General features: G+C 36.6%; 1 protein-coding gene across 1 annotated transcript in view; it reads left to right on the forward strand.

The window, feature by feature from the left end:
- LOC115413234 (axoneme-associated protein mst101(2)-like) overlaps positions 1–23,404 on the forward strand; it is a 26,422-nt gene extending 3,018 nt beyond the window's left edge. Inside the window, exons 3-44 of the mRNA XM_030125967.1 lie at positions 6–89; positions 395–499; positions 607–762; positions 909–1,064; positions 1,168–1,311; positions 2,102–2,245; positions 3,107–3,250; positions 3,361–3,480; positions 3,600–3,719; positions 3,852–3,896; positions 3,996–4,043; positions 4,149–4,175; positions 5,904–6,047; positions 6,141–7,202; positions 10,071–11,276; positions 11,483–12,528; positions 12,651–12,687; positions 12,909–13,596; positions 13,900–14,681; positions 15,258–15,344; positions 15,759–15,800; positions 15,954–16,001; positions 16,227–16,265; positions 16,352–16,399; positions 16,488–16,556; positions 17,091–17,129; positions 17,224–17,268; positions 17,347–17,415; positions 17,748–17,795; positions 17,896–17,943; positions 18,061–18,105; positions 18,936–18,968; positions 19,053–19,094; positions 19,188–19,235; positions 19,350–19,394; positions 19,544–19,585; positions 19,994–20,041; positions 21,021–21,065; positions 21,184–21,225; positions 21,307–21,351; positions 21,427–21,462; positions 21,571–23,404. Of these exons, the coding sequence (XP_029981827.1) occupies positions 6–89; positions 395–499; positions 607–762; positions 909–1,064; positions 1,168–1,311; positions 2,102–2,245; positions 3,107–3,250; positions 3,361–3,480; positions 3,600–3,719; positions 3,852–3,896; positions 3,996–4,043; positions 4,149–4,175; positions 5,904–6,047; positions 6,141–7,202; positions 10,071–11,276; positions 11,483–12,528; positions 12,651–12,687; positions 12,909–13,596; positions 13,900–14,681; positions 15,258–15,344; positions 15,759–15,800; positions 15,954–16,001; positions 16,227–16,265; positions 16,352–16,399; positions 16,488–16,556; positions 17,091–17,129; positions 17,224–17,268; positions 17,347–17,415; positions 17,748–17,795; positions 17,896–17,943; positions 18,061–18,105; positions 18,936–18,968; positions 19,053–19,094; positions 19,188–19,235; positions 19,350–19,394; positions 19,544–19,585; positions 19,994–20,041; positions 21,021–21,065; positions 21,184–21,225; positions 21,307–21,351; positions 21,427–21,462; positions 21,571–21,656 (7,397 nt within the window). The 3' untranslated portion in view covers positions 21,657–23,404. The remainder of the gene's footprint in view (positions 1–5; positions 90–394; positions 500–606; positions 763–908; positions 1,065–1,167; positions 1,312–2,101; positions 2,246–3,106; positions 3,251–3,360; positions 3,481–3,599; positions 3,720–3,851; positions 3,897–3,995; positions 4,044–4,148; positions 4,176–5,903; positions 6,048–6,140; positions 7,203–10,070; positions 11,277–11,482; positions 12,529–12,650; positions 12,688–12,908; positions 13,597–13,899; positions 14,682–15,257; positions 15,345–15,758; positions 15,801–15,953; positions 16,002–16,226; positions 16,266–16,351; positions 16,400–16,487; positions 16,557–17,090; positions 17,130–17,223; positions 17,269–17,346; positions 17,416–17,747; positions 17,796–17,895; positions 17,944–18,060; positions 18,106–18,935; positions 18,969–19,052; positions 19,095–19,187; positions 19,236–19,349; positions 19,395–19,543; positions 19,586–19,993; positions 20,042–21,020; positions 21,066–21,183; positions 21,226–21,306; positions 21,352–21,426; positions 21,463–21,570) is intronic.
- Positions 23,405–23,574: the final 170 nt, after the last annotated feature.

Here is a 23,574-nt window from a genome sequence, read left to right on the forward strand (position 1 = left end):
TTCAGACATTCAACAAATCATTACAGACCCTGTACAAGCAGTAAACGACGCTGTTGATGAAGTATCCAGTCTAGTAAATAAGTTTCAAGGTACAGAAGCAACAGTGTATTGGTGAAACTCCATTGTATTTCCAAAAGATCACATAAAACAGACCCTCTATCTATCTATCTATCTATCTATCTATCTATCTATCTATCTATCTATCTATCTATCTATCTATCTATCTATCTATCTATCTATCTATCCATCCATCCATCCATCCATCCATCCATCCATCCATCCATCCAAATCTCCTCTCCTCTCCTCTCCTCTCCTCTCCTCTCCTCTCCTCTCCTCTCCTCTCCTCTCCTCTCCTCTCCTCTCCTCTCCTCTCCTCTCCTCTCCTCTCCTCCAGAATGTGCACCTGATTTAAGTGACCCCACGTCCGTTGCCACGTACACAGCTGAAGAAATAGGACTAGCAAAAGATGGAGTCGTTCGATATTTTTCAGATGAGGATGGTACGAAAAATCACACACACCCAACAAGTTTTTGACCAAGAATTTGTCAACATTTAAGTACAAATCTGTTATAATTCTGACTGTCTGATGTTTTCCTACATCTGCAGGCAATTTCTACCTTAGTTACATTGACCCTGTGGTCATTGGAAGACAAGCTTTCCACACTGCTGATGACTTCATGAAAGACGTAGGGGGCACCGTCAGGGACACCACATGTGCTATGATAGATAGTGTAGTTGATGCTATAAAGGATATAAATACAGGTATGCAGCCTATGTATCGCCAGCAGTATGAATTACATGGTGACTAATGTTGTGAAATTTCCCAAAGATATACTAATTCTGTGGTTTAACTCAATTAACTGTCGACTTTCAGTGTGATCCTTCACAATTGTCCATCTTTTTTTCAGGAGAAACGGATCTTAGCTACATAGACCCTGTAGTCATAGGCAGAAATGTCTTCAGCGTCACTAATGAGTTCATGTGTGGAGTTGGAGGCTCCATCCAGCATGTGCTCTGTGCCATCATAGACACTATTTTAGATGTAGGAAAAGGAATTTACCAAGGTAATATTTAACACCCAAACATCTTATAATAGACTCTTAATGTCACTTTTTTAATGTTTTCTCACATTTTTTTTTTCTAATTTCTTTCTTTTTTTTTTTACAGGAACCACGGATGTCAGCTTCGTTGATCCGGTGGTAATTGGCAGAAAAACTTTTCATATCAGTAATGACGCTGTAGGAGGAATAGCGGGTCACATCCAGGACGTGCTCTGTGCCATCATAGACACTATACTGGACATTGTTAAAGGTACCTGCTCCTTTCATTGACACTCAGCATAGTGCAATAGTTTTAATAATGTAAAGTATATTAAGTGTAGTATATGTAAGTTGAGTCAGAGTCTGTTTTGAGCTGAGAGCCAGCCTATTGTTAATATTATTCATTCAGAGTGAATATATAAACTCCACACAGAAAGGCCCAGTGAACTATTTTTCCAAGACAATGACTGTCTTGTTGCTTTTATCTGTGACATGAGCCTGGACAGTGATTTTCTTTTAGGACACTGATTATTTTTTCCTGTAAAAATCGTATACTCACTCAGAAATTCATCAGTCCTTCTCTCCTGTTCCCCTTCAACAACAATGCTAGTAAAAATTACAAATGTGGTCAGATCATGTCAAAAACAACTGTAACGTCTCATAAGCAGACAAGTACATGCAGGTCTACTGAAACTAACTTGTAACTATTGATCATTAACTCTAATTAACATTTTTACTCATTAACTAATGTGTATATGGTAGACATAAAAAAAAACACCACCTAACTAAAGCTGCAACTCTGTGAGCTTAAAGTATTCAAACGGTTCAATATGTAAGATTTACTTTCAGTCCAACACAGACCGCAACACCAGCCTCACATAACACACAAACATACTATTGTCACTGTACTGTACCAAATGAAGCATATGTTATTATGATAAACAATACATGTTGCAATTCATGAGTAACTGTCATGTTCAACATGTCTGTATCAAAACTGAAAAGTGTTAAATGAATTAACTGACTGGTGTTTTGGCTTGAATGTGTGCTGTTTTTCTTAGGAACCACTGACATTAGTTTCATTGACCCTGTGGTTATTGGCAGAAATGTCTTCAATGTTACTAATGACTTTGTGAGTGGAATAACAGGATACATTCAGAGTGTACTTTGTGCAATCTTGGATATAGTCCTGGACATAGTGAAAGGTACAGTATTATCAGTTTTCATCATTTTCACTTTTAATTTTTATAACTGTATAACACCCCATGGGTTGAGGTAAATGGAAACAAAAGCAAGGCTTATATGTGTACTTCTCCAAATACAGGGAAAAGAGGGAAGAAACAATAATAATAATAATAATAATAATAATAATAATAAAACCTGCATACATACATACATACATAAGTAGTAAATGTAAATAGCTATAACAAAATATCCCACAGGTGATGGGGATAAATGGGGATAACCAGTAATCCTGGTGTAAATAAGGATTTCAACCTCAGAAGACATGTCTGGTTCAAATTTAACAATATATAGGCCAATATAGGGGACTGACTCTAGTTTGAGATTATTTAGATAATATTGTTTAGTTTGTTTCCATATACAGTAGGTCGGTATGTTTGTTCTGTCCATACTGCTCTGGTTTTTGCTACTCAGTAAAAGTATTAAAAATTAGGGACTTTCAATCCACCATTGCCCAGAGGTCTTTGCAGTATTTTCATTTTTATCCTTGGGAGTTGATTTCTGCATATCAACTGTGTAAAACAAGTATTGAGTTGTTTAAGGGACTTTCTTGAGTTTGGAGTTGGTAAAATCCAAAAGAGATACTAATATTTTAACAGGATTTGTTAAGCACAACACAGACTGCAACACGAACCTCACATAACACACAAATACACTCCTGTACACTTTAGATAATTCCACATTATATGTATTTTGATAAACTATGTCATAATTAATAAAGCATGTTGGAATTCATGAATAATTGTCATGTTTAATATCTTAATATCTTCTTAAATGAATTAACTAACTGGTGCTTTGGCTTGAATGTGTGTTGTTTTCCTCAGGAACCACTGACGTTAGTTTCATTGACCCCGTGGTTATTGGCAGAAATGTCTTCAATGTTATTAATGACTTTGTGAGTGGAATAGCAGGATACATTCAGGATGTACTTTGTGCAATCTTGGATGTATTCCTAAACACTGTAAAAGGTACGGTATTATTAATGTTTTTAACCTTTAATTAATATTTTCTGCAAACTGAAGGATTTGTTAGCTGCATCAAATTTCTTCCTAATTGCTTCCAACTGACTGTATGACAGATATCATGGACGCTGTGGGATTCAGCCCCATGTCAATTCTGAAGACAACAGCAGAAATCACCACAGAACAGATAAACATGCTGACAGGCTACCTCTCCACAACACTGATGGGCGAACAAGGTCTGCTTTTACATCTGACTTATATACCACCTACGTGTCATTATTGTTGCTGCTATATTTGTGGGTTAAACTACCTGCTTGTACCATTATCTTTTACCAATCTTATGATGTTATTTCAGGTATCATGCCTGAGGTGTCAGTTGATCCCATGAAAGTGGTCGAAGACGCTGTGTTGGAGTTCAGCGACAAGAAAGATTTGTTCGTGGCTTACATGTCGAGCATGGTTGTTGGTGATCAAGGTATGTGTTTTGGGAGTGGTTTTATTCTATTTCAGATGGGTTAATAGTCACAATGTAAGAATTGATGAATACATACAAATAAGATAATATAATGTATTACTAACAGAATATATTACATTATATCTTTTGTAGGTGAACCTGTTACTACACCAGATGTCAGTGTAGTAACTGAAAAAGGTTTGAGCCTTTAATTAACACTTAAGTATTTATCATCTTATTAATGCAATGAAATGAATTAAACAACAATCAAACAAAATTGGTTATGTACTGTTTTAGATGACTCTGCAGCGCCATCATCTGATATAAATCTGGTGCAAAGGAAAGGTAAATACTCATTATATTGTATACATTATTTATTTTGGCTTTAAATGAGAATAGTTCCTTTAAAAATGTCTGGTCTTTCATTGTCACATTTCCTTTGACATGCAGGTGAATTCCTTCCACCTATTGAAAAAGGTAAGTAATTCCCACCATGTTGCAGACTATAAGTTTATTTTTGGACATATGTAATAGTTGTTGCTGGCGAATAGTGCATAGAATTATTCTGTCATGTTCTGGTGTTTAATGCATGTTCGCCCTGATTTTTGATGTTCTTACCCCTTATATTGAATTGTATGAATTGTCTAATACATGAAGCCTGAGTGTTGTGTATTTTTCAATATATAAAGTTCTTACTGCATGCATACTAAGGTAATGTCATACGAATAAATGTCTGTGTGCAACAAAGTTGTTGTGGCTCATCCATCCTTTTGTTGAACAGTTTTGTTAGATTTGGATTTAACGTATCATGTGAATCTAAGTGTATGCGGTTTTGTTCCATCCTTTGTTAATGTGTTTGGATTTCTGTAATAATGCATGATAACTCTGATTATAATTATGGGCCATTTGGAGCATTTCGCCGATGCTACTATGTCTGAATGTGCAGCATCGTCTGACTGAATTCACATGTGTATAACCTACTGCATGAATGGATCTGGATTGTCTGAACTGGATGATGTATGTTTTCACACAGTTTTATACCATAGCATTTTATTTGGTAGTTGGAAAATGTTAAACAGTTTACACCACATGTATCAAAACTTAGGACATAAATCAGTAATTATGGGCTTTTTTTTCTAACTTTACTGCTTTAGATGTATGAAAACTAAACGAAAGCTTCGAGCAGTTATGGCTGGGATCTTACCCCTTTGTGCACACTGGGTGCGCGATGCAGTCCAGAGGTTTTATTGCTGTAGATATCTTCAGAGTCCAGTTAAATGTAGTTAAGAAGGAGCTAAATAAATCTTCCTTGTCAACTGGACATAGAAGGAAATGGGAAAATAAAATGATGAACATCCTAATAGTCATACACCATTGGTCCAAGATATTTTTTTTGCTTATTTGGACCTCATGTATGTGCCTATTAATTTTAATATCAGCCATTATTTTAGGCCATACACCGGAATTTGCATCACTAAGGAACTTCAAAACAAATGTGAGGTTCGTCAGCCAAAGTCTGTCAAAGTTTACTTAAGTACAGTGGCTAAAAATGACAAAAATGAGACAAAATGGAGGCTTTACATTTAAGTATAGATCATGATGCTGATACATGTATACTCACAATTTTGCACATCTGGGTGAAACCTCATTCTGGGACTTCAATTCTTTTATTTTCTAAAATTCTACAGGTGGTCGTATTTAGCCATTTTGGGCCACACATTAAAATTTACATCACCGCAGCTTCAGCTTTGAAGTGTCCATATTTATAATTTTTCATCAGAGAGGACAAAAGTGACCAACTGTGAGGTCACTCAGCTGAAGCTTGTAAGGAGAAGTTTGATAAAGCACAAAGTTTGAAAATGGTTTATTATTGTATATTCACAAACATTAGACCATTTAGTAACACACAAGTCCCCTCAAATATTAAAAAAAGTAGTTCATAAAAATCATAATATCTTATCCAGTTTCTGAGTTCCCCTCCAAAATGTGCTTCTTTTGGGAAAATAGTCTTTACAGATTCATTACATTAATTGCTTATTATCATGAAGCATGCGGTGTACATTGTATAGTGTCATGAATGGCCATCGTTCTTGTTCTCATTCCACTCCATCGAAATCCTTCTGTACCTTTAAAGCAAGATTTGACATGAATGTAAAAAACAAAGGTGTGGTTCAGATAAAACACATCACATGGTTAATGATACAGTTGCAGACATTGTGCACGATGCCAAAGATGAAGCTGCTCCTGCTCCAGAGATAAGTGAAGCCTCAGATTTAAAGATGGAGGAGGGGGAAGCTGAGGTTCCCATCTCCAGTGAAGCAGACAGCAAAGCAGCAGAGGAAGATGATGGTACACATATGGTTTATCCCTATCTCTTTGGTTTTATTTATTCATAAAATATAAGGTCACAAGGCATTAAATCTATTGCTATCACATTACTAGTGAAACTTGCTGATGCTGAAGAAGAAAAACATGAACCATCTCTGGGAGATGATGACCAAGTCCTTGCTGAGGAAGAGGAGGAGAAACAGGAGGACACTGAAGAAGTTCATGCCACCGAGGAGGGAGAAATTATTACTAAGGAGGATGCAGCAGATACTGAGGAAGAGGAGGAAAAGGAGGAAGTGGAGATAAAAGTAGAAGGGAGTTCTGCTGCAGAAGAGGAGGAGGAATTAAAAACAGAGGAGAAGGAAACAGAAGACCAAAAGGCAGAAGAGGAGGAAGAAGAGGAGACTACAGCAGAAGATGTGGTAGAAGCTGAGGAGGAAGAGGAGGAGAAGAAGGAAGAAGAAATAAAAACAGAACAGGTGGTAGAAGATGAGGAAGAGGAGGAGGAGGAGAAAAAAGAGGAGATAACAACAGAAGAGGTGGTAGAAACAGAAGAGGAGGAGGAGAAGGAGAAGATAAAAACAGAAGCCGTGGTAAAATCTGAGGAGGAGGAGGAGGAGGAGGAGGAGAAGAAAGAGGAAATAAAAACAGATGCCGTGATACAATCTGAGGAGGAGGAGGAGAAAGAGGAGATAAAAACAGAAGATGTGGTGGAAGCTGAGGAAGATGAAGAGGAGATTTTAGCTTCTACTGCCACCATCGAAAAATATGTGGTGTCTGAGAAAACAGAGGAAAGCATGGAAATAACTGACACAGATGAAGAACTTCAGGTGGACATGGTTTTGGAGGAAGAAGAAGACAAAGAAAGAGAAACAGAGGGTGAAGTAGAGATTAAGGTAGAGGTGGACGATGACGTTGAAACAGAACCATCAGTCCAGAAACTTGATGTGGAACATCTGTCTGCTGTGAGGCCTGTTAATGAGAGTGTATCTGATGAGGAGGATGAAGAAGGAGAAGCACCAATATCACTGCCTGTTCATGACCAAGACATCACTGAAGACCACGATGAGAACAACAACAACAGCGAGAGGCTGAAAACTGACCCTGAGAGGCTGAAAAGAGCTGCATCCAAAGCTGATCGCAAAGACATACACCTCGAGAAACAGCTCGAGAAAGGTACAATACAAATATGCATCATCTTTTTTCATTGTCTGTACATGTTTCTGAATGGTGAGTGGTATAATTACTACACATGGAACATGTACAGTGTATATGTCCATGTGAATTGTTTGTATCCATGCAATATTCAGATATATTTTTTTATCTGAATAACTTGACAGTGTAACTAAAGTTGTTCATTGACTACTGCAACATATTTAATCATTTTTATTTTAGTACATTATGTTAATTCTGAGTTTATAGTGATGTGTGAATTATCAAGTAGAACATCAAGTTTCATACCAACACAATAATATCACTGAATCATAATATCATCATGATGGGGTGTGATTTTGATCAGCGTGTAGTGCTTATAGTGCTTATGCAAGCATGAGTTCTTTGTCATGATAACTCTACATAATTGAACCTCTTTGCAGATAACACCATTATTTACATTAACATGTTTCTCCATGTATCTGAATGGTATACTGCAGTTCTCAAAGAAGCAAAGGAAAGAGATACATTAAAAGAAGCTGAGAAGCCATTATTAAAGGTAATATTCTTCTTCAGTCTTCTGCTACATTTGCATTACTTAGTTTCACTTTTATTCCACAGGGACATTTTTCTGTCCTCCTCTAAAATCTCATGACTTTAGTGCAGTGGTTCTTAACCTGGGTTCGATCGAACCCTAGGGGTTCGGTGAGTCAGTCTCAGGGGTTCGGCGGAGGTCAAGACACACACTCGACTCATTAGTCAGGTGTGTGTGTCGGGCTAGGTCCGTGTATGTAAACAAACGGCTTCGGAGACTCTTTCTCTGATTGACATCCAATATACGCGGTGTATTGTTGTTGCTTATAGCACTACAACACATCCGGAAGTGTTTATAATCTCCTCCACTCGTCTGACGATGAATTATTTGAGTATTTTCCACATCGGTTGTTATGACTTTGCTACTTCCTGTTAACCACGGAGGCAGCCATGTGTAGCGTTCGTTTACATTTTTTGGTCACCGCACTGGTCAGTTACAGTCATGTGACAACCGACGCACCGTCGCGGACGGAGAAATCGTATTACGCTAAAGCCGAGCTAGTGTCGTAATAAAACAACGATCACAAAATACTGAGGAGTAACGAGAACTTTTTTTTGATACACTACATTCATTATCTTTTTTTATGTCAAAATTGCGTGGTTCGGAAAGTTCGGAGCGAGACGAAACGAAAACCGGGTTGACCTGACGGCCTACACATACATATACACAACAGCAGAAGTCACACTGATTTGCAGTAAATATTCATTATTATTGTAGCCTAATGGAAATTAGGTGATGGGTGTGTGTTAAATGTAAAAAATGATAAATAGCATAAAATACAATAAGTTCATTATTGGAATACATAGGTTAAAAATTAAAACCATTTCAGTGTGGTGTATTAAAAAAGGTCTGTCCTTTGTGAAAAGGTGTGTAATTTGTTGTAAGTTCATGCACTGTATTGGTTTTGTTCTTTGAGCACAGTGATGTTAATGCACAGTTCATTTTGTGCACCAGTAAAACATATACCTGTGTCTTGAATTTGAAAAAAAAATCATATTGTATTTTGTAATAAAGAAGGGTTCAGTGAATGCGCATATGAAACTGGTGGGTTCAGTGCCTCAACAAGGTTTAAGAACCACTGCTTTAGTGCAACTTGAGGCCACTGTTGGTCATATAATGAACTAGAAAAGCACTCGGAGAGCGCAGACCTCTCCCAAGGCAGATCAGTGTCCCCCCCTATCACCACCAAAATTTAATCGTTTGTTCCTTGTGCTACTATCAACATTTCCTGAAAATTTCATCAAAATCCATCCGTAACTTTTTGAGTTATCTTGCTAGCAGACAAACAGACAAACCCCGATGAAAACATAACCTCCGCCATTCCTTGGCGGAGGTAACAATGACACTTAGGAGCCAGACTTGTGAAATCTACAAATGATAATGGATTTTAAAACAAGTAACCCTGTCTCAAAGAAATTATATTCATATTAACTCAGTTGCTCAATGCATCAATAGATGAGACAGGTGGGGTGGAAGGTGGATTTACAAAATCCAGGACTTTGCCACCAGAGACAGGAGTTCACATCCAACTCCTCTAACTATTTAGTTTTAGGTAATATGAATACTTTGGTTATGGTTACGAAAAGATTGTTGTTTGAGTTAAATATAAGTATGTACTGTCAGTGTGTAAAGTAAACATTGAAAGTTTTATAATCATGTTGTCAAACCAGATCTTGTAATTCAAATTGATAGGTTTTTGATAGACTATAACATGATGTCAGTCAATAAGTTCAAGAGCAAGATTTTTGCCACTTCATGATATTAATTTACACTTATTTCTTCTAGCATTACATTTGTAACAGTTACCACTTAGCTGCAGATTAGCACAATTTCTATTGGGGTTTAAATTATGAATGTTGGATGTGCAAGAGGTGTTATTTTGCTAATATTGCACAAAAACTGTGACTCATTTTGTTTTGTAGCAAACCAGTTTATTTTTCAAATGTGTTGTTGCTTATACACCTCAAAGCCAGAGAAATTAGACAGGGGAAAAAAGCCAAACCTGTGAAAATAGAAATAAAAGAAGAGCAGCAGAAAAGATTAGGTCAAATCTGAAAAGCCCAAAGGTATTCTAAATTAGTAATCAAGTAATAATACTCTAAAGTGAAATGTACTACAACTGGGGAAAAATATGTATAAATCTTTCAATTTGTACCTTTATAACTTTATCTTGTCATGAAAAGAATTTCATTGTTGGATTTGAGCTACATTTTAAGAAAGGAAAACCAATAATACTGGAGATATTAAGAGATATTTTGAAATATAAAATATTAAAAGGTGTTTGGTGCATCTTTCAGATGAAGTAACCCAATTATCCAAAGAGGAAGAAGTGGAGAAGCCCTCTGAGAAAAAGAAAGATTTATTAGAGCCTGAACTTGAAAAGAAGGAAGCATCCAAAGACAAAATTGAGGAGGACAAAAAACCAAAACAAAAGAAAGAAGTAAAGAAAACACCCAAAGAAAAAGAAGAAAAGAAACATCCAATACAGGTAAAGAAACTCCTCAAGAAAGAAACAGAAGAAAAGAAACCTCCCAAAGAAAAGGATGAACTGAAAAAGCCTCAGAAAAAAGTGAAAGAGGAGGAGAAACCTTCCAAAGAAGTAAAAGCTGAAAAGAAACCTCTCAAAAAAGTAAAAGAAGAGAAAAAACCTCTCAAAGAAAAGGGTGATCTGAAAAAACCTCCAAAAGAAAAAGAGGTGAAAAAACCTCTCAAAGAAAAGGATGATCTGAAAAAACCTCCAAAAGAAAAAGAGGTGAAGAAACCTCTGAAAGAAAAGGAAGAAGTGAAGAAACTTCCCAAAGAAAAACAGGAAGGGAAGAAACCTCCCAAAGAAAAAGAAGAGAAGAAACCTCCTAAAGAAAAGGCAGAGGTGAAGAAACCCCCCAAAGAAAAGGAAGAAGTCAGGAAACCTCCCAAAGAAAAAGAAGAGACAAAACCAACCAAAGAGAAGGAAGAAGTGAAGAAACCTCCCAAACAAAAAGAAGTGAAGAAACCTTCCAAAGAAAAAGAAGAGGTAAAGAAAGCTCTCAAAGAAAAAGAAGTCAAGAAACCTCCAAAAGAAGTAAAAGAAGAGAAGAAACTTCCCAAAGAAAAGAAAGAAGTGAAGAAACCTCCCAAGGAAAAGGAGGAAGTAAAGAAACCCCCTAAAGAAGTAAAAGAAGAGAAGGAACCTCCCAAAGAAAAAGAAGAGGTAAAGAAAGCTCCCAAAGAAAAAGAAGTCAAGAAACCTCCAAAAGAAGTAAAAGAAGATAAGAAACCCCCCAAAGAAAAGAAAGAAGTGAAGAAACCTCCCAAGGAAAAGGAGGAAGTAAAGAAACCCCCTAAAGAAGTAAAAGAAGAGAAGGAACCTCCCAAAGAAAAAGAAGAGGTAAAGAAAGCTCCCAAAGAAAAAGAAGTCAAGAAACCTCCAAAAGAAGTAAAAGAAGATAAGAACCCCCCAAAGAAAGAAAGAAGTGAAGAAACCTCCCAAGGAAAAGGAGGAAGTAAAGAAGCCCCCCAAAGAAGTAAAAGAAGAGAAGAAACCTTCCAAAGAAAAGAAGGAAGTCAAGAAAGCCCCCAAAGATGTAAAGGAAAAGAAGGAACCTCCCAAAGAAAAGAAGTCAAGAAACCTCCAAAAGAAGTAAAAGAAGAGAAGGAACCTCCCAAAGAAAAAGAAGTCAAGAAGCCTCTCAAAGAAGTTATAGAAGAGAAGAAATATCCCACAGAAAAGGAAGAAGTGAAGAAACCTCCAAAAGAAGTAAAAGAGAGAAGAAACCTCCCAAGGAAAAAGAGGAAGTGAAGAAACCCCCAAAGAAGAAAAAGAAGAGAAGAAACCTTCAAAAGAAAAAGGAAGAAGTGAAGAAACCCCCCAAAGAAAAAGAAGTGAAGAAACCTCCCAAAGAAAAGGAGGAAATCAAGAAACCTCCCAAAGAAGTGACAGAAGAAGCAAAACTTGCCAAAGGACCAAAAGATGAAATAAAGAAACCTCCCAAAGAAAAGGAGGAAGCGAAGAAACCTCCCAAAGAAGTAAAAGAAGTAAAACCTCCCAAAGAACCAAAAGAGGAACTGAAGAAACCACCCAAGGAAAAGAGGGAAGTCAAGAAACCTCCCAAAGAAGCAAAACCTCCCAAAGAAGAAGTAAAGAAACCTCCCAAAGAACCAAAAGAAGAGAAGAAACCTTCCAAAGAAAAGGAGGACGTCAAGAAAGTTCACAAAGAAAAAGAAGAGAAGAAACCTCCCAAAGAAGTGAAAAAAGAAGCAAAAACTCCCAAAGAAAAGGAGGAAGTAATGAGACTTCCCAAAGAAAAGGAGAAAGCTAAGAAGCCTCCCAAAGAGAAGGAAGAAGTCAAGAAACCTCCAAAAGAAAAGGAAGAAGCCAAGAAACCTCCCAAAGAAGTGAAAGCAGAGAAGAAACCTTCCAAAGGACCAAAAGTGGACGTGAAGAAGCTTCTCAAAGAAAAGGAGGAAGCAAAGAAACCTCCCAAAGGAAAGGAAGAAGCCAAGAAACCTCTCAAAGAAAAGGAAGACAAGAAACCTCCCAAAGAAGTGAAAGAAAAAGCAAAACCCCCCAAAGAACCAAAAGAGGAAGTGAAGAAGCCTCTCAAAGAAAAGGAGGAAGCAAAGAAACCTCCCAAAGAAAAGGAAGAAATTAAGAAGCCTCCCAAAGAGAAGGAGGAAGTCAAGAAACCTCCCAAAGAAAGGAAAGAAAAAGCAAAACCCCACAAAGAACCAAAAGAGGAAGAAAAGAAGCCTCCCAAAGAAAAGGAGGAAGCCAAGAAACCTCCCAAAGAAAAGGAGGAAGCCAAGAAACCTCTCAAAGAAGTGAAAGAAAAGAAAAAACCCCCACAGAACCAAAAGAAGTAAGAAAAGAGCCTACCAACGAAAGGAGGAAGCCAAGAAAGCCTCCCAAAGAGAAGGAGGAAGTCAAGAAACCTCCAAAGAAGTGGAAAAAGAAAAAGCAAAACCACCCCCAAAGAACCAAAGAGGAAGAAAAGAGCCTTCCAAAAGAAAAGGAGGAAGCCAGAAAACTCCCAAAGAAGTGAAAGAAAAAGCAAAACCCCCCAAAGAACCAAAAGAAGGAAGAAAAAGAAGCCTCTCCAAAAGAAAAGGAGGAAGCCAAGAAGCCTCCCAAAGAGAATGATGAAGTCAGAAAACCTCCAAAGAAGTGAAAGAAAAAGCAAAACCCCCCAAAGAACCAAAAGAGGAAGAAAAGAAGCCTCCAAAGAAAGGAGGAAGCCAAGGAAACCTCCCAAGAAAAGGAGGAAGCCAAGAAACCTCTCAAGAAGTGAAAGAAAAGCAAAACCCCCCAAAGAACCAAAGAGGAAGTAAGAAGCTCTCAAAGAAAAGGAGGAAGCAAAGAAAACCTCCCAAAGACAAGGAAGAAGCTAAGAAACCTCCCAAAGAAAAGGAAGAAGCTAAGAAACCTCCCAAAGAGAAGGAGGAAGTCAAGAAACCTCCCAAAGAAAAGGAGGAAGCCAAGAAACCTCTCAAAGAAGTGAAAGAAAAAGCAAAACCCCCCAAAGAACCAAAAGAGGAAGTAAAGAAGCCTCTCAAAGAAAAGGAGGAAGCAAAGAAACCTCCCAAAGAAAAGGAAGAAGATAAGAAACCTCCCAAAGAGAAGGAGGAAGTCAAGAAACCTCCCAAAGAAAAGGAGGAAGCCAAGAAACCTCTCAAAGAAGTGAAAGAAAAAGCAAAACCCCCCAAAGAACCAAAAGAGGAAGTGAAGAAGCCTCTCAAAGAAAAGAAGGAAGCCAAGAAACCCCCCAAAGAAGTGAAAGAAGAAGCAAAAACCCCCAAAGAACTGAAAGAGAAAGTGAAAAAGCCTCCCAAAGAAAAGGAGGAAGCAAAGAAACCTCCCAAAGAAAAGGAAGAAGTCAAGAAACCTCCCAAAGAAATGAAAGAAGTAAAAACCCCCAAAGAACCAAAAGAGGAAGTGAAGAAGCTTCCCAAAGAAAAGGAGGAAGCCAAGAAACCCCCCAAAGAAGTGAAAGAAGCAAAGCCTCCCAAAGAACCGAAAGACGAAGTGAAAAAGCCTCCCAAAGAAAAGGAGGAAGCCGAGAAACCACCCAAAGAAAAGGAGGAAGTCAAGATACCTCCCAAAGAAGTGAAAGAAGAAGCAAAGCCCCCCAAAGAACCAAAAGAGGAAGTCAAGAAACCTCCCACAGAAAAGGAGGAGGCCAAGAAACCTCCTAAAGACGTGAAAGAAGTAAAAACCCCCAAAGAACCAAAAGAGGAAGTGAAGAAGGCTCCCAAAGAAAAGGAAGAAGTCAAGATACCTCCCAAAGACGTAAAAGAAGTAAAACCTCCCAAAGAACCAAAAGAGGAAGTCAAGAAACCTACCAGAGAAAAGATGGAAGTCAAGAAACTGCCCATAGAAGTAAAAGAAGTAAAACCTCCTAAAGAACCAAAAGAGGAAGTGAAGAAGCCTCCCAAAGAACCAAAAGAGGAAGTCAAGAAACCTCTCAAAGAACCAAAAGAGGAAGTCAAGAAACCTCTCAAAGAACCAAAAGAGGAAGTCAAAAAGCCTCCCAAAGAAAAGGAAGTCAAGAAACCTCCCAAAGAAGTGAAAGAAGTAAAACCTCCCAAAGAACCAAAAGAGGAAGTGAAGAAGCCTCCCAAAGAACCAAAAGAGGAAGTCAAGAAACCTCTCAAAGAACCAAAAGAGGAAGTGAAGAAACCTCCCAAAGAAAAGGAGGAAGTGAAGAAACCTCCCAAAGAAGTGAAAGAAGTAAAACCTCCCAAAGAACCAAAAGAGGAAGTCAAGAAACCTCCCAAAGAAAAAGCTGAAGCAAAACCTCCCAAAGAAAAGGAGGAAGTCAAGAAACCTCTCAAAGAGAAAGAAGAGAAGAAACCTCCCAAAGTAAAAGAGGAAGTAAAGACACCTCCCAAAGTGGAGAAAGAAGATATTAAAAGGAAAGAAATCAAGACAGGTACTGTATGTTTAATACAGCATTTTATGTCCGGTGAGTAGGAGTTAGAAGAATCTGTGACATTAAATGTATGTAATGTTCACAGTTATCACTGCATAACCACCAGAAAATAAGAATCACTGTGTTGTTGTTACCACAGAATGGCTCATTTATTTCTTCTTTCTCTGAGATTAGAACAAACACATGGGCTCTTGTCATGTTTTCATTGGTCATTACTGGTTCTTCCAGAAGGGGAAGATAGACGTGAAGGTATATTTGTTGGTTGCAGACTACAACCTCACCACTAGATGCCAATAAATCCTACACAATGGACCTTTAAACATTACAAAATATATGGCTTTATATGCATTTCCTATATATACTATATACAATACAGACGAATTGGTGAAAGAAACAAAAAAAGAGAATTTCCATATATATCTCAGCAGAGAGTGAAATTGAACCACTGATGGAAATTTAAGTATTCCAAATACATCTGCCCCTAATTGGAATCATGTAATTTATTAACCCATAAATTGCTATATTACAATATAATTTGAGGAACATGGTCATACACTATCTCTTTTTTTATTTCAGTTGCTAAACCCAAAAAGATTATTCGAGTAATCAAGAAGGAGGCTGCACCAGTGCTGACGAAGGAACATGTTAACATCACAAAAGCAGGTGAGATGGAACGTAAAAGTAACAACTGCAGTGGTAAAATGCTGCAAACAGCATGTAATTTTCTGATTATAGCAATAAATCTATTTATTTCAACATTATTTGCAAAGATTGGTTCTTAAATTTTCTCAGGTCAAAGCTAAACCAGAACCCGGGGATCATTTTCTTATTTGTTGTTTTTTCTTTAGCTGTTCACATGTACAGTGATAATTTCCTTGAAATAAATGCTATCTAAATGAGCTAGTGGTGAATTCAAGGATCACCAAGAATATTATGGTATATCACAGATTTTTGATGTCAATATTTTACACCTCTGACAACTCTTAATGTGCCTGAGAAGAAACCACATTGTACAAGGAGGCTAATAAATGATGCTAATGTTAGTTCATAACTTTTACTTCCTATGTGTCTCCACAGTCGAGGTTGAACCAAAACCAAAACCCACACTGGTTCACAAAGGTAAAAACAGATGTCTGCCACAATAGTTTAACTCTAATGTGACCACGTTTGACTCAGGAGATACTCATACTGTACTCATACTCATACTATAGACAAAGAAACACAATTATATACTCCTAACAACTTCAGCCATTATTTATTTTCTGTTTTAAGATGCTGAGGTTACCAAAGAAAAGGCCAAAAAAGCTCCTCCCAAGAAAGGTAGGTTATATTTAATGTAGATACTGTTTAATGAAATATATTTACAGTTTCTTTGTTTGACAGTAATTTTCTGCATGACAAATTCACTATTCTAGTGCTGTAATTTACATAATACAGTTTTAATGGAGCCATATAAGCTAATACCATGATACCAGGTTATGTTATATTTTGTTCTAGAACAGTTTTAACTCACTGATCCTACCAATGTGCTTTGTTTTGATACAGAAGCTCCAAAGGAAAAGGTCAAAGCTGCTCCTGTTAAAGGTGAAACATACATACTATCATTTACAAGCTATAAAGAGTAAAGCCATGGATGTAGCCCACTGTAACATTATACTTTTGTTAAACAGAGGCAGCTGCTCCAAAAGAAAAGGCCAAACCAGTTGTTCTGGCTAAAGGTAAGTCCTTTATGTGCCCTTACATATGACAGTAAACTTACATTTACATACTGCAAGTGATTGATATTTTTCTATAATTTTTCTTCAGAACCAGAAGTCGCTCCGAAAAATGTTTCTCTGGTCAAAGAGAAAGTCAAAGTAGTCCCAATCAAGAGAGGTATATTTATTGTGTTCTTACTCATAATTGCATTAAAGGTAGGGTAGGAGATCCTGGAAAAACAGTCTGAGCAAGCTACATTTTGAAACTATATAATTCAAAAGTCCAAACCCCTTTCTTCAGACTTCCCCCCAAAGCCATGCCTCCAGAGTACCGGACTGTACTCACAGAGGGGGGAGGGACCAATGGCAGTTGAGCTTGATAGACATATCAGCATTCAATCATTTTGATGGGCTGGTTAAAATGATTGGATGGTGATTTTCCGTCCTGTCCATTCCACAGGTGACTAAATTTGTTATTTTTGTGTTACATCATTTAATTAATTGGTTACAATCGGGATGTGAATGGGATTTTTAGCAATATAATAAAAAAATGCTCCAGGAAAACATCTCTTATCCTACCTTTAAAGTATGCATAAATATTTTTTCATTACCTGCTCAGCTTCAATATTCTTGGAGAAACTGGTCATTTCCATGTTACCTTTTGAATGCTGTTTATCTAACTTTACCTACTTTATGTTTTATTACATTCAAGTGCAAAAACACAGAGTCAGAGCAGTTTCTGCCAAGATCGGTGAGACAGACTTCATATATTACATGTACATGTCATCAGGGGGTTTGTTTCATATACTGAACATCATGTTTTATGTGTTTTATGATCTGTGTAGCTGAGGTTCCAAAACCAAAGCCGAAACCGACCCCGGTTATTAAAGGTAAAATGATGCAAATCAGTGAGAAAAGTTCAAAGTTACAGAACAGTGTTTCATTATTATCACCAAATGTTTCTGCAGAAGCTGAGGCTCCACACAAAAATGTGTCTCTGACCAAAGAAAAGGTGAAGGTCACACCACTGAAGAAAGGTACGTTTTACTGTTTGCAGCTTATTTTAATGGTGTTATAAGCTCAACCCTCAAATTCCATTTACAAATACACTGTTGCCCATGAAGTTGGAATAATTTTGTTTTCAGACACATTCCTCTTTTTATTCCTATTTATACACATCAACAATGACCTTTGACCGTTGCATTGGGTCCCAGTTATACTATCTATCCAGAATAAATCACATTATCACAATCATTTCATGAGAAGAGGTAAAAATATTTTATTCCAACTTTATGGACAATAATATATTTTATTTATTTTATTTTCCACAAAGTCAAAGTTAAAAGCTTTAATATTGTATCACTGTTAGTGCCTGTGACCCCAAAAGAGAAAATCAAAGCAGCACCAGCAATAAAAGGTAACATGTTAAAGTATATTCAGTATATTTATTTTATATGGGAATGGACAATAGTAGATAAAATACATAATGTATAACTGTAATCATTTTCTTGTGTTAGAAGCTGAAGTTCTCAAGGAGAAAAAGGCAGGGCCAGTTGCCAAAAAAGGTGTGTCTTATTTGACTTTATAATTGTTTTCTAATAAAGTTATTGTTTTTATCACATTTTGCATAAATATTTCCCACTGTAACCATGATAGTTAAATATGACTGTGTATTATTATAGTACCTGTTACCAAAGTGAAACGTACACCACCTGAAAAGAAGAAAGGTATCTGTAGTAGTAGAAGTGTGTGTTGTAGCGCTTTGTACAGTAGATGTAGAAAACTCTACTTAATGCATAATCCCTCAATCCATGTATATTTTTGTAGATGTGATGGGAGATATTCTCTTCCTAAAAAAAAACAGTAAAATCTTGTGACTTTTTTGCCCCAGTTTGACTTACTAAGAATTCATGGATTTGATGGATTTAGTATGCTTTCATGTTAAATCTCTAATTCTCATAAAACAACACAGATTTCACCCAGTATCACAGCTTTAAAATGAAGTTATCTCATTATTTATTCCATCCAGTCCCAAACACTCAGTGGTTCAGTGTTTTACTGTCACTTGAATCCCTCAGTGTTTATGTTGAATTTTCATGGTCACATTATTCAGCAATTATAGAAGTAATGCTATAACGCAAGTACGATTGATTCTGTATTTACATTTATGATTAATTTATCTGCTATTGAAGACAGACTGCAGTAATGCATGTAACTGATCGAACATACAAACATCATATTCACAGAAATACTGACTTTTTCTTTGACAATGCAGTCTTTTCTTACAATTATTATAAAGTATATGGCCCTTTATATATATTTTCTGCACTTATTTAATATTTTTTTGCAGTATAACTGTCTCTATGTTGCTATAACATTGTAAATACCCCCATCATTGGACTGATTAAGGATTATCTTATCTTATCTTATCTTATCTTATCTTATCTTATCTTATCTTATCTTATCTTATCTTATCTTATCTTATCTTATCTCTTCAGTAAATGAGAATGTTGATTAAAATACTGAAATTAACTGAATTTTCCTCTTTTCTCATTAGAACCTGAGGCCAAACCAGTCCATGCCAAAAAAGGTAATGCATTTATAATCCTTTAGTAATTAAAACCTGAATGTTTTCAGCACAAAGACTGAAGTTTTTTCCATCCATTATATTCAGAAGTTACAAAGGAGAAGCCTAAAGCAGCCCCTGAAAAGAAAGGTGAATGAAAAGTTGTAAAAGCCAAAGAAATATGCTGTTCTTATCTCTAAATTGTAAATATGTCTTTGCATTTGGAATTTGCTTCTAAAACAGAGCCTGTAGCAAGAAAAGAAAAGCTCAAACCACACCTTAAGAAAAAAGGTACTCTGGCTTGAACATTTGCATGCAGATTCTTATGTTAGAGCTGCAAAAATGTTTAAATCTGCAAATGGCATTAAATTAATATGAAGATATGCCTTACTCCTATTTACTCAGAGCCTAAAGTCCTAAAGAAGAAAGTCAAACCGATTCTTACAAAAGGTACAATGTAAAAAAAAATAATGTTAATGAATGGATTAATTTCTTAATGTAGGAATAAACAGCTGTTTTGTGGTGAATTTTCCTATATGTTTTCTAACTACAGACTATAAATAAGTTAATCCATTACATTTTTTTCTTTGATGGCTCAGCTGCATTGAGGATAAAGCGCAGGCCTGTTCGTATGAAGAAAGGTACATTAGTAAAAATATAACATGTATGAAGGAGCAACAGATCTGGACACGAAATGAAACAAGCCTTTTGCCTATGAGAAACCACAGCAGGTCCATAGGCAAACACCTGTTTCTGTCCAATGATCCTAGGAATATGCTTATGTGGACATCAGTTAATGAAGCTACTTGATAGATGATAGGCCTTCAAAGTAAAAGCCCAAACCAGCATTAATACTGATTTTGATTCTCTGGATAACTGACATGTTATTGCAGAGTTTCTTGCACTGACCAAAGCTGCTTTATGCTCTGCCAGCTGCTTAGAGGTAGCCACGCAGTGATTCGAGCTGCATTACGAATCACATAAAAATGAGCTGATCACAGTTTCAGCCTGTTTGTCCATGTCTGACCACACTTTTTTTTTTTTTACAGAACTGGAGACTCTTAAAGAGAGGCACAAAGCTGCTGCAGTGAAGAAAGGTATGATGATGACATTCAGGCTTCATATTCTTATCACTTAGATCAGTGTCAACAGGGGATTTTAAGGTCATTTCATATATTAAATACATGAATGCAGTGCTACCATGAGTCAAAGTGTGATGCTTTTAGTGTTTTTGCTTCACTGAGGAAACCACAGCAAGCATTTCTGTTTAAAGCTCTAAACCAGCCTTGACCTTTGACATTAAAATGAAGAAATTTGAATGTTCAAAATACGAAAAACAATATGGGTAACCAAAATTTGGATAATTTCAACCAAATAGAAAAATCTCAGATTGCAACGAAATATATCCTTGAATATTCAAACAGTTAGTTTAGTGGTAAAACCACAGACTAAGTGGATGAAGCCTCTGTGTCATTAGCCACTGGTCTGTGAATGGACTTTAGTTTGGTATTTTGATTGTTGCCATCCAGTTTTTTGGGAAACTGAAGTGACCATACGTGGATAATAAGGTGCAGATGAGGAATAATGAGGGATGAAACTCATCAAACCAATGCTACTCGATAAATGATGACACATACAGTTGTGTTTGATTAGTTATGTTAAATTTGCACAATGCACTACAACTAATTATGTCCAGGTTGGTTTATCTTCAAACTGAATGAAAAACTGTATAAAATAGTATAAGGCAAAGAGGTCATTTCCAAAAATTAAAAATTCAATCCCTGTATCTTGAACAGGACATTAGCTATAGAGACCAAAAATGGTTTCCATATGGTTATTTCTGCTGTGAAGTTAGACATTTTAACATGGATGTCAATGGAGATAAACTTGCTTTTAGAGCCTCAAGTGGCCATTTGAGGAACTGCAGTTTTAGCATTTCCACTGGCACAGTTTTGTTTGTTTGTTTGTTTAGTTTTTTATCGCCCAGGAGGTTCCCACTTAGGTAAAACAACAACAAAATCTGGAGTATTTATGATCTACAAAAACCTTTTTCATATTCTTTCCTCTGTCCCTTAGAAAAAGCAGTAGAGAAGAGGACAGTGAAAGAAGAGAAAACTAAAGGTACTGTATGGAACCAGCTTTAAAAATTAAAGATATCTGTAAAACACAGCGGTGTGTTACTCTGATGGAAACGGTTTATTATCAGACAATATTATTGATCTTTTGCTGCTATTCACAGTGGACAGAGTTTTGAAAGAGATACAGCAGCCTGCAAAGAAAGGTATGATGATTAAAAAAACATAAATATATCACTGTAACATGATTTATGAGTTAATCTATGAAATATCTATTTTTGTGATAGAAAAAGCAGTGGAAAAGAAAGCTGCCAAAGAAGAAAAAGTAAAAGGTACTGTGTTAAACTGTACTGTATTAACATTCTTCACTGTAATGTGTGATTAACATTATCTTGTCTTTTTAACAGCAGAACCTGCCATATCAGACAGCTATGTTATGGATGGTACGTCCAAATACCCTTCTAACTAATGAAATGTCACAGATGTGTGCAAACTCCAAGCAGAGGGAACATGTTGTACTGATTCGATGACTCTCCTGTGTCTCCTCACAGACGAGCTGCCCTACTTCCAGTGTTTCTTTGTGGATGAGGATGAAGCCCAGTTTCCATTCTATGCTTTTTCACCACTGATATTTTGAAACTTCAGCCTGAATCCAGTCTGAGGTTTAGTCAGTTTTATTGATAAAATGCCCAGCGCTGCTGAAATGCAGTCTGCTGTTCATCGTGGGTCTTCAGGAGAAAACCCAGGGCAGCAGAGCATCATGGGTAATGGACCGATTTGATTTTCTTTCCAGATTTGGTTGAGCTCTCACACCAAATACATGCAGCCAGTGTCATTCCTTTCCTTTCATTTTATTTTATTTTTTTATCTTGATATTGATATAATGGGATGTCCAGTATTAAATGGAACAATCTATTCTACTACCTGTGGATCATCCATTTACATCATAAATGCAGATAATACATCTACTGTTAAGAGCCTTTGTGCTGCATCATGGTGCAAATTGTTTTTAAAGGAGTAAATTGTGCTGTAAACAGGGTACAAATATGCCACATGTACAACTGAGGCCTGATCGCTCTGAGCCCAGGTTTACTTGAAAAGTGGTTGGTACAGTTGTGTTCCTTTATTGCTTTTTTTTTTTTTTTTTTTTTTTTTTTTGCTTCACTACATAATAGACATGTACATATGTCCATAATGCTTATTATTCATTACACTTTTTTTTTTTTTCTTTTTTTTCTTTCTACCAGAGGAATCACCTCTAATTTACAACTTTTTTTGTTATTTTATTTTTACATTTCAAAAGGAATGACCATGCACTGTATATGAGAGCTCCCAAACATAACTACCTGACTTGTTGACAGTTAAAGTCTTATTAAACTACACCATCTACACACTTGTGCTAGTCCTTCATGTTAATAATGGCTACGATCAACGACTCTGCTCTAATTCCTTTACCCGTTAGTGTATGAATGTGATTCTCTCTGAAGGCACATGGGATTATTTTCAGATTATTTCAGTCAAAGGGATGAGCGCTGTCAGAAACTGAAGCTGCGTGATCGACCAAAGATGCTGTTAATCAGCGTGACAATAAGATAGAAAAAGCTTTTAATGAATGGAAAAACCTGACGTAGCTAAACATGATTTTAGTCGCAGCGAGTCGGGTTAAGTGCCTTTGCTCAAGGACGTAGCACAGTGGCTAAATAGGGGATCAAACTCACAACCCCAACATCTAAACAGGATTTATAATAACTGAGCGTCCTGTACCAGATTTCAGATTGATCATGAATACCTGCAATTGGACTCGAAGCCAGGTCATGTATTCGAAATCTCTGAAAAATGATAGAAAGATAATGCACCACTGGTGTTAACGTGGTAAAACGTTTATATCTTTCATTATGTGAAAACATTGTGTGCTTATTCTCAGAGTTGTGACAGAGGGTGTCACATGTTTGGACAGATTGACGTTGTAAACTGGACTCTGGTACATTCAATCTCAGCTTGTACCAGCCTTTGTTTACATGTGACTCTATACATTTTACTCCATATGTTGTCTAGAAGACAGTTAGCACTAATCCTGAAGCTATACATAATCTTTTTAATGAGATACAATGAAAACACACTATTCATTGAAAGATGGTGCTGTAATTTCCAGTCTAGTCCAGTATGAAGATGGAGTTTGGTGGATTTTTATTTAAGATGCTCCATTATCAGTGATGAAGTGGGCATCCGGTCTTTGAATATTTCTATGAGGTGTTACATCTAAGTGAATATTTTTGCCAAATAAGAGACGTATATTTATGATGGAATAATAAAAAAAAATGTAGAACAATGACATGTTTTAATATCTCACTGAAACCAGGTACACATGTGCAATAAATAAATGATCTCAGTGGTCAAAGCACTGTATGTGACTGAAAGTGAAGAACTGTGCATGTGTGTGTGTGTTTGTTTTAAAACCAGACATAAGAAATAAATGTTTCTCAACCAGAATCTTGAGAATTACAACATTAACAACAGTATATTACTTGAACTGAAGAATGAAGTTATTAAATACC

The sequence above is a fragment of the Sphaeramia orbicularis genome, chromosome 22 (assembly GCF_902148855.1).
Source record: "Sphaeramia orbicularis chromosome 22, fSphaOr1.1, whole genome shotgun sequence".
In the NCBI taxonomy this organism is placed as follows: domain Eukaryota; kingdom Metazoa; phylum Chordata; class Actinopteri; order Kurtiformes; family Apogonidae; genus Sphaeramia; species Sphaeramia orbicularis.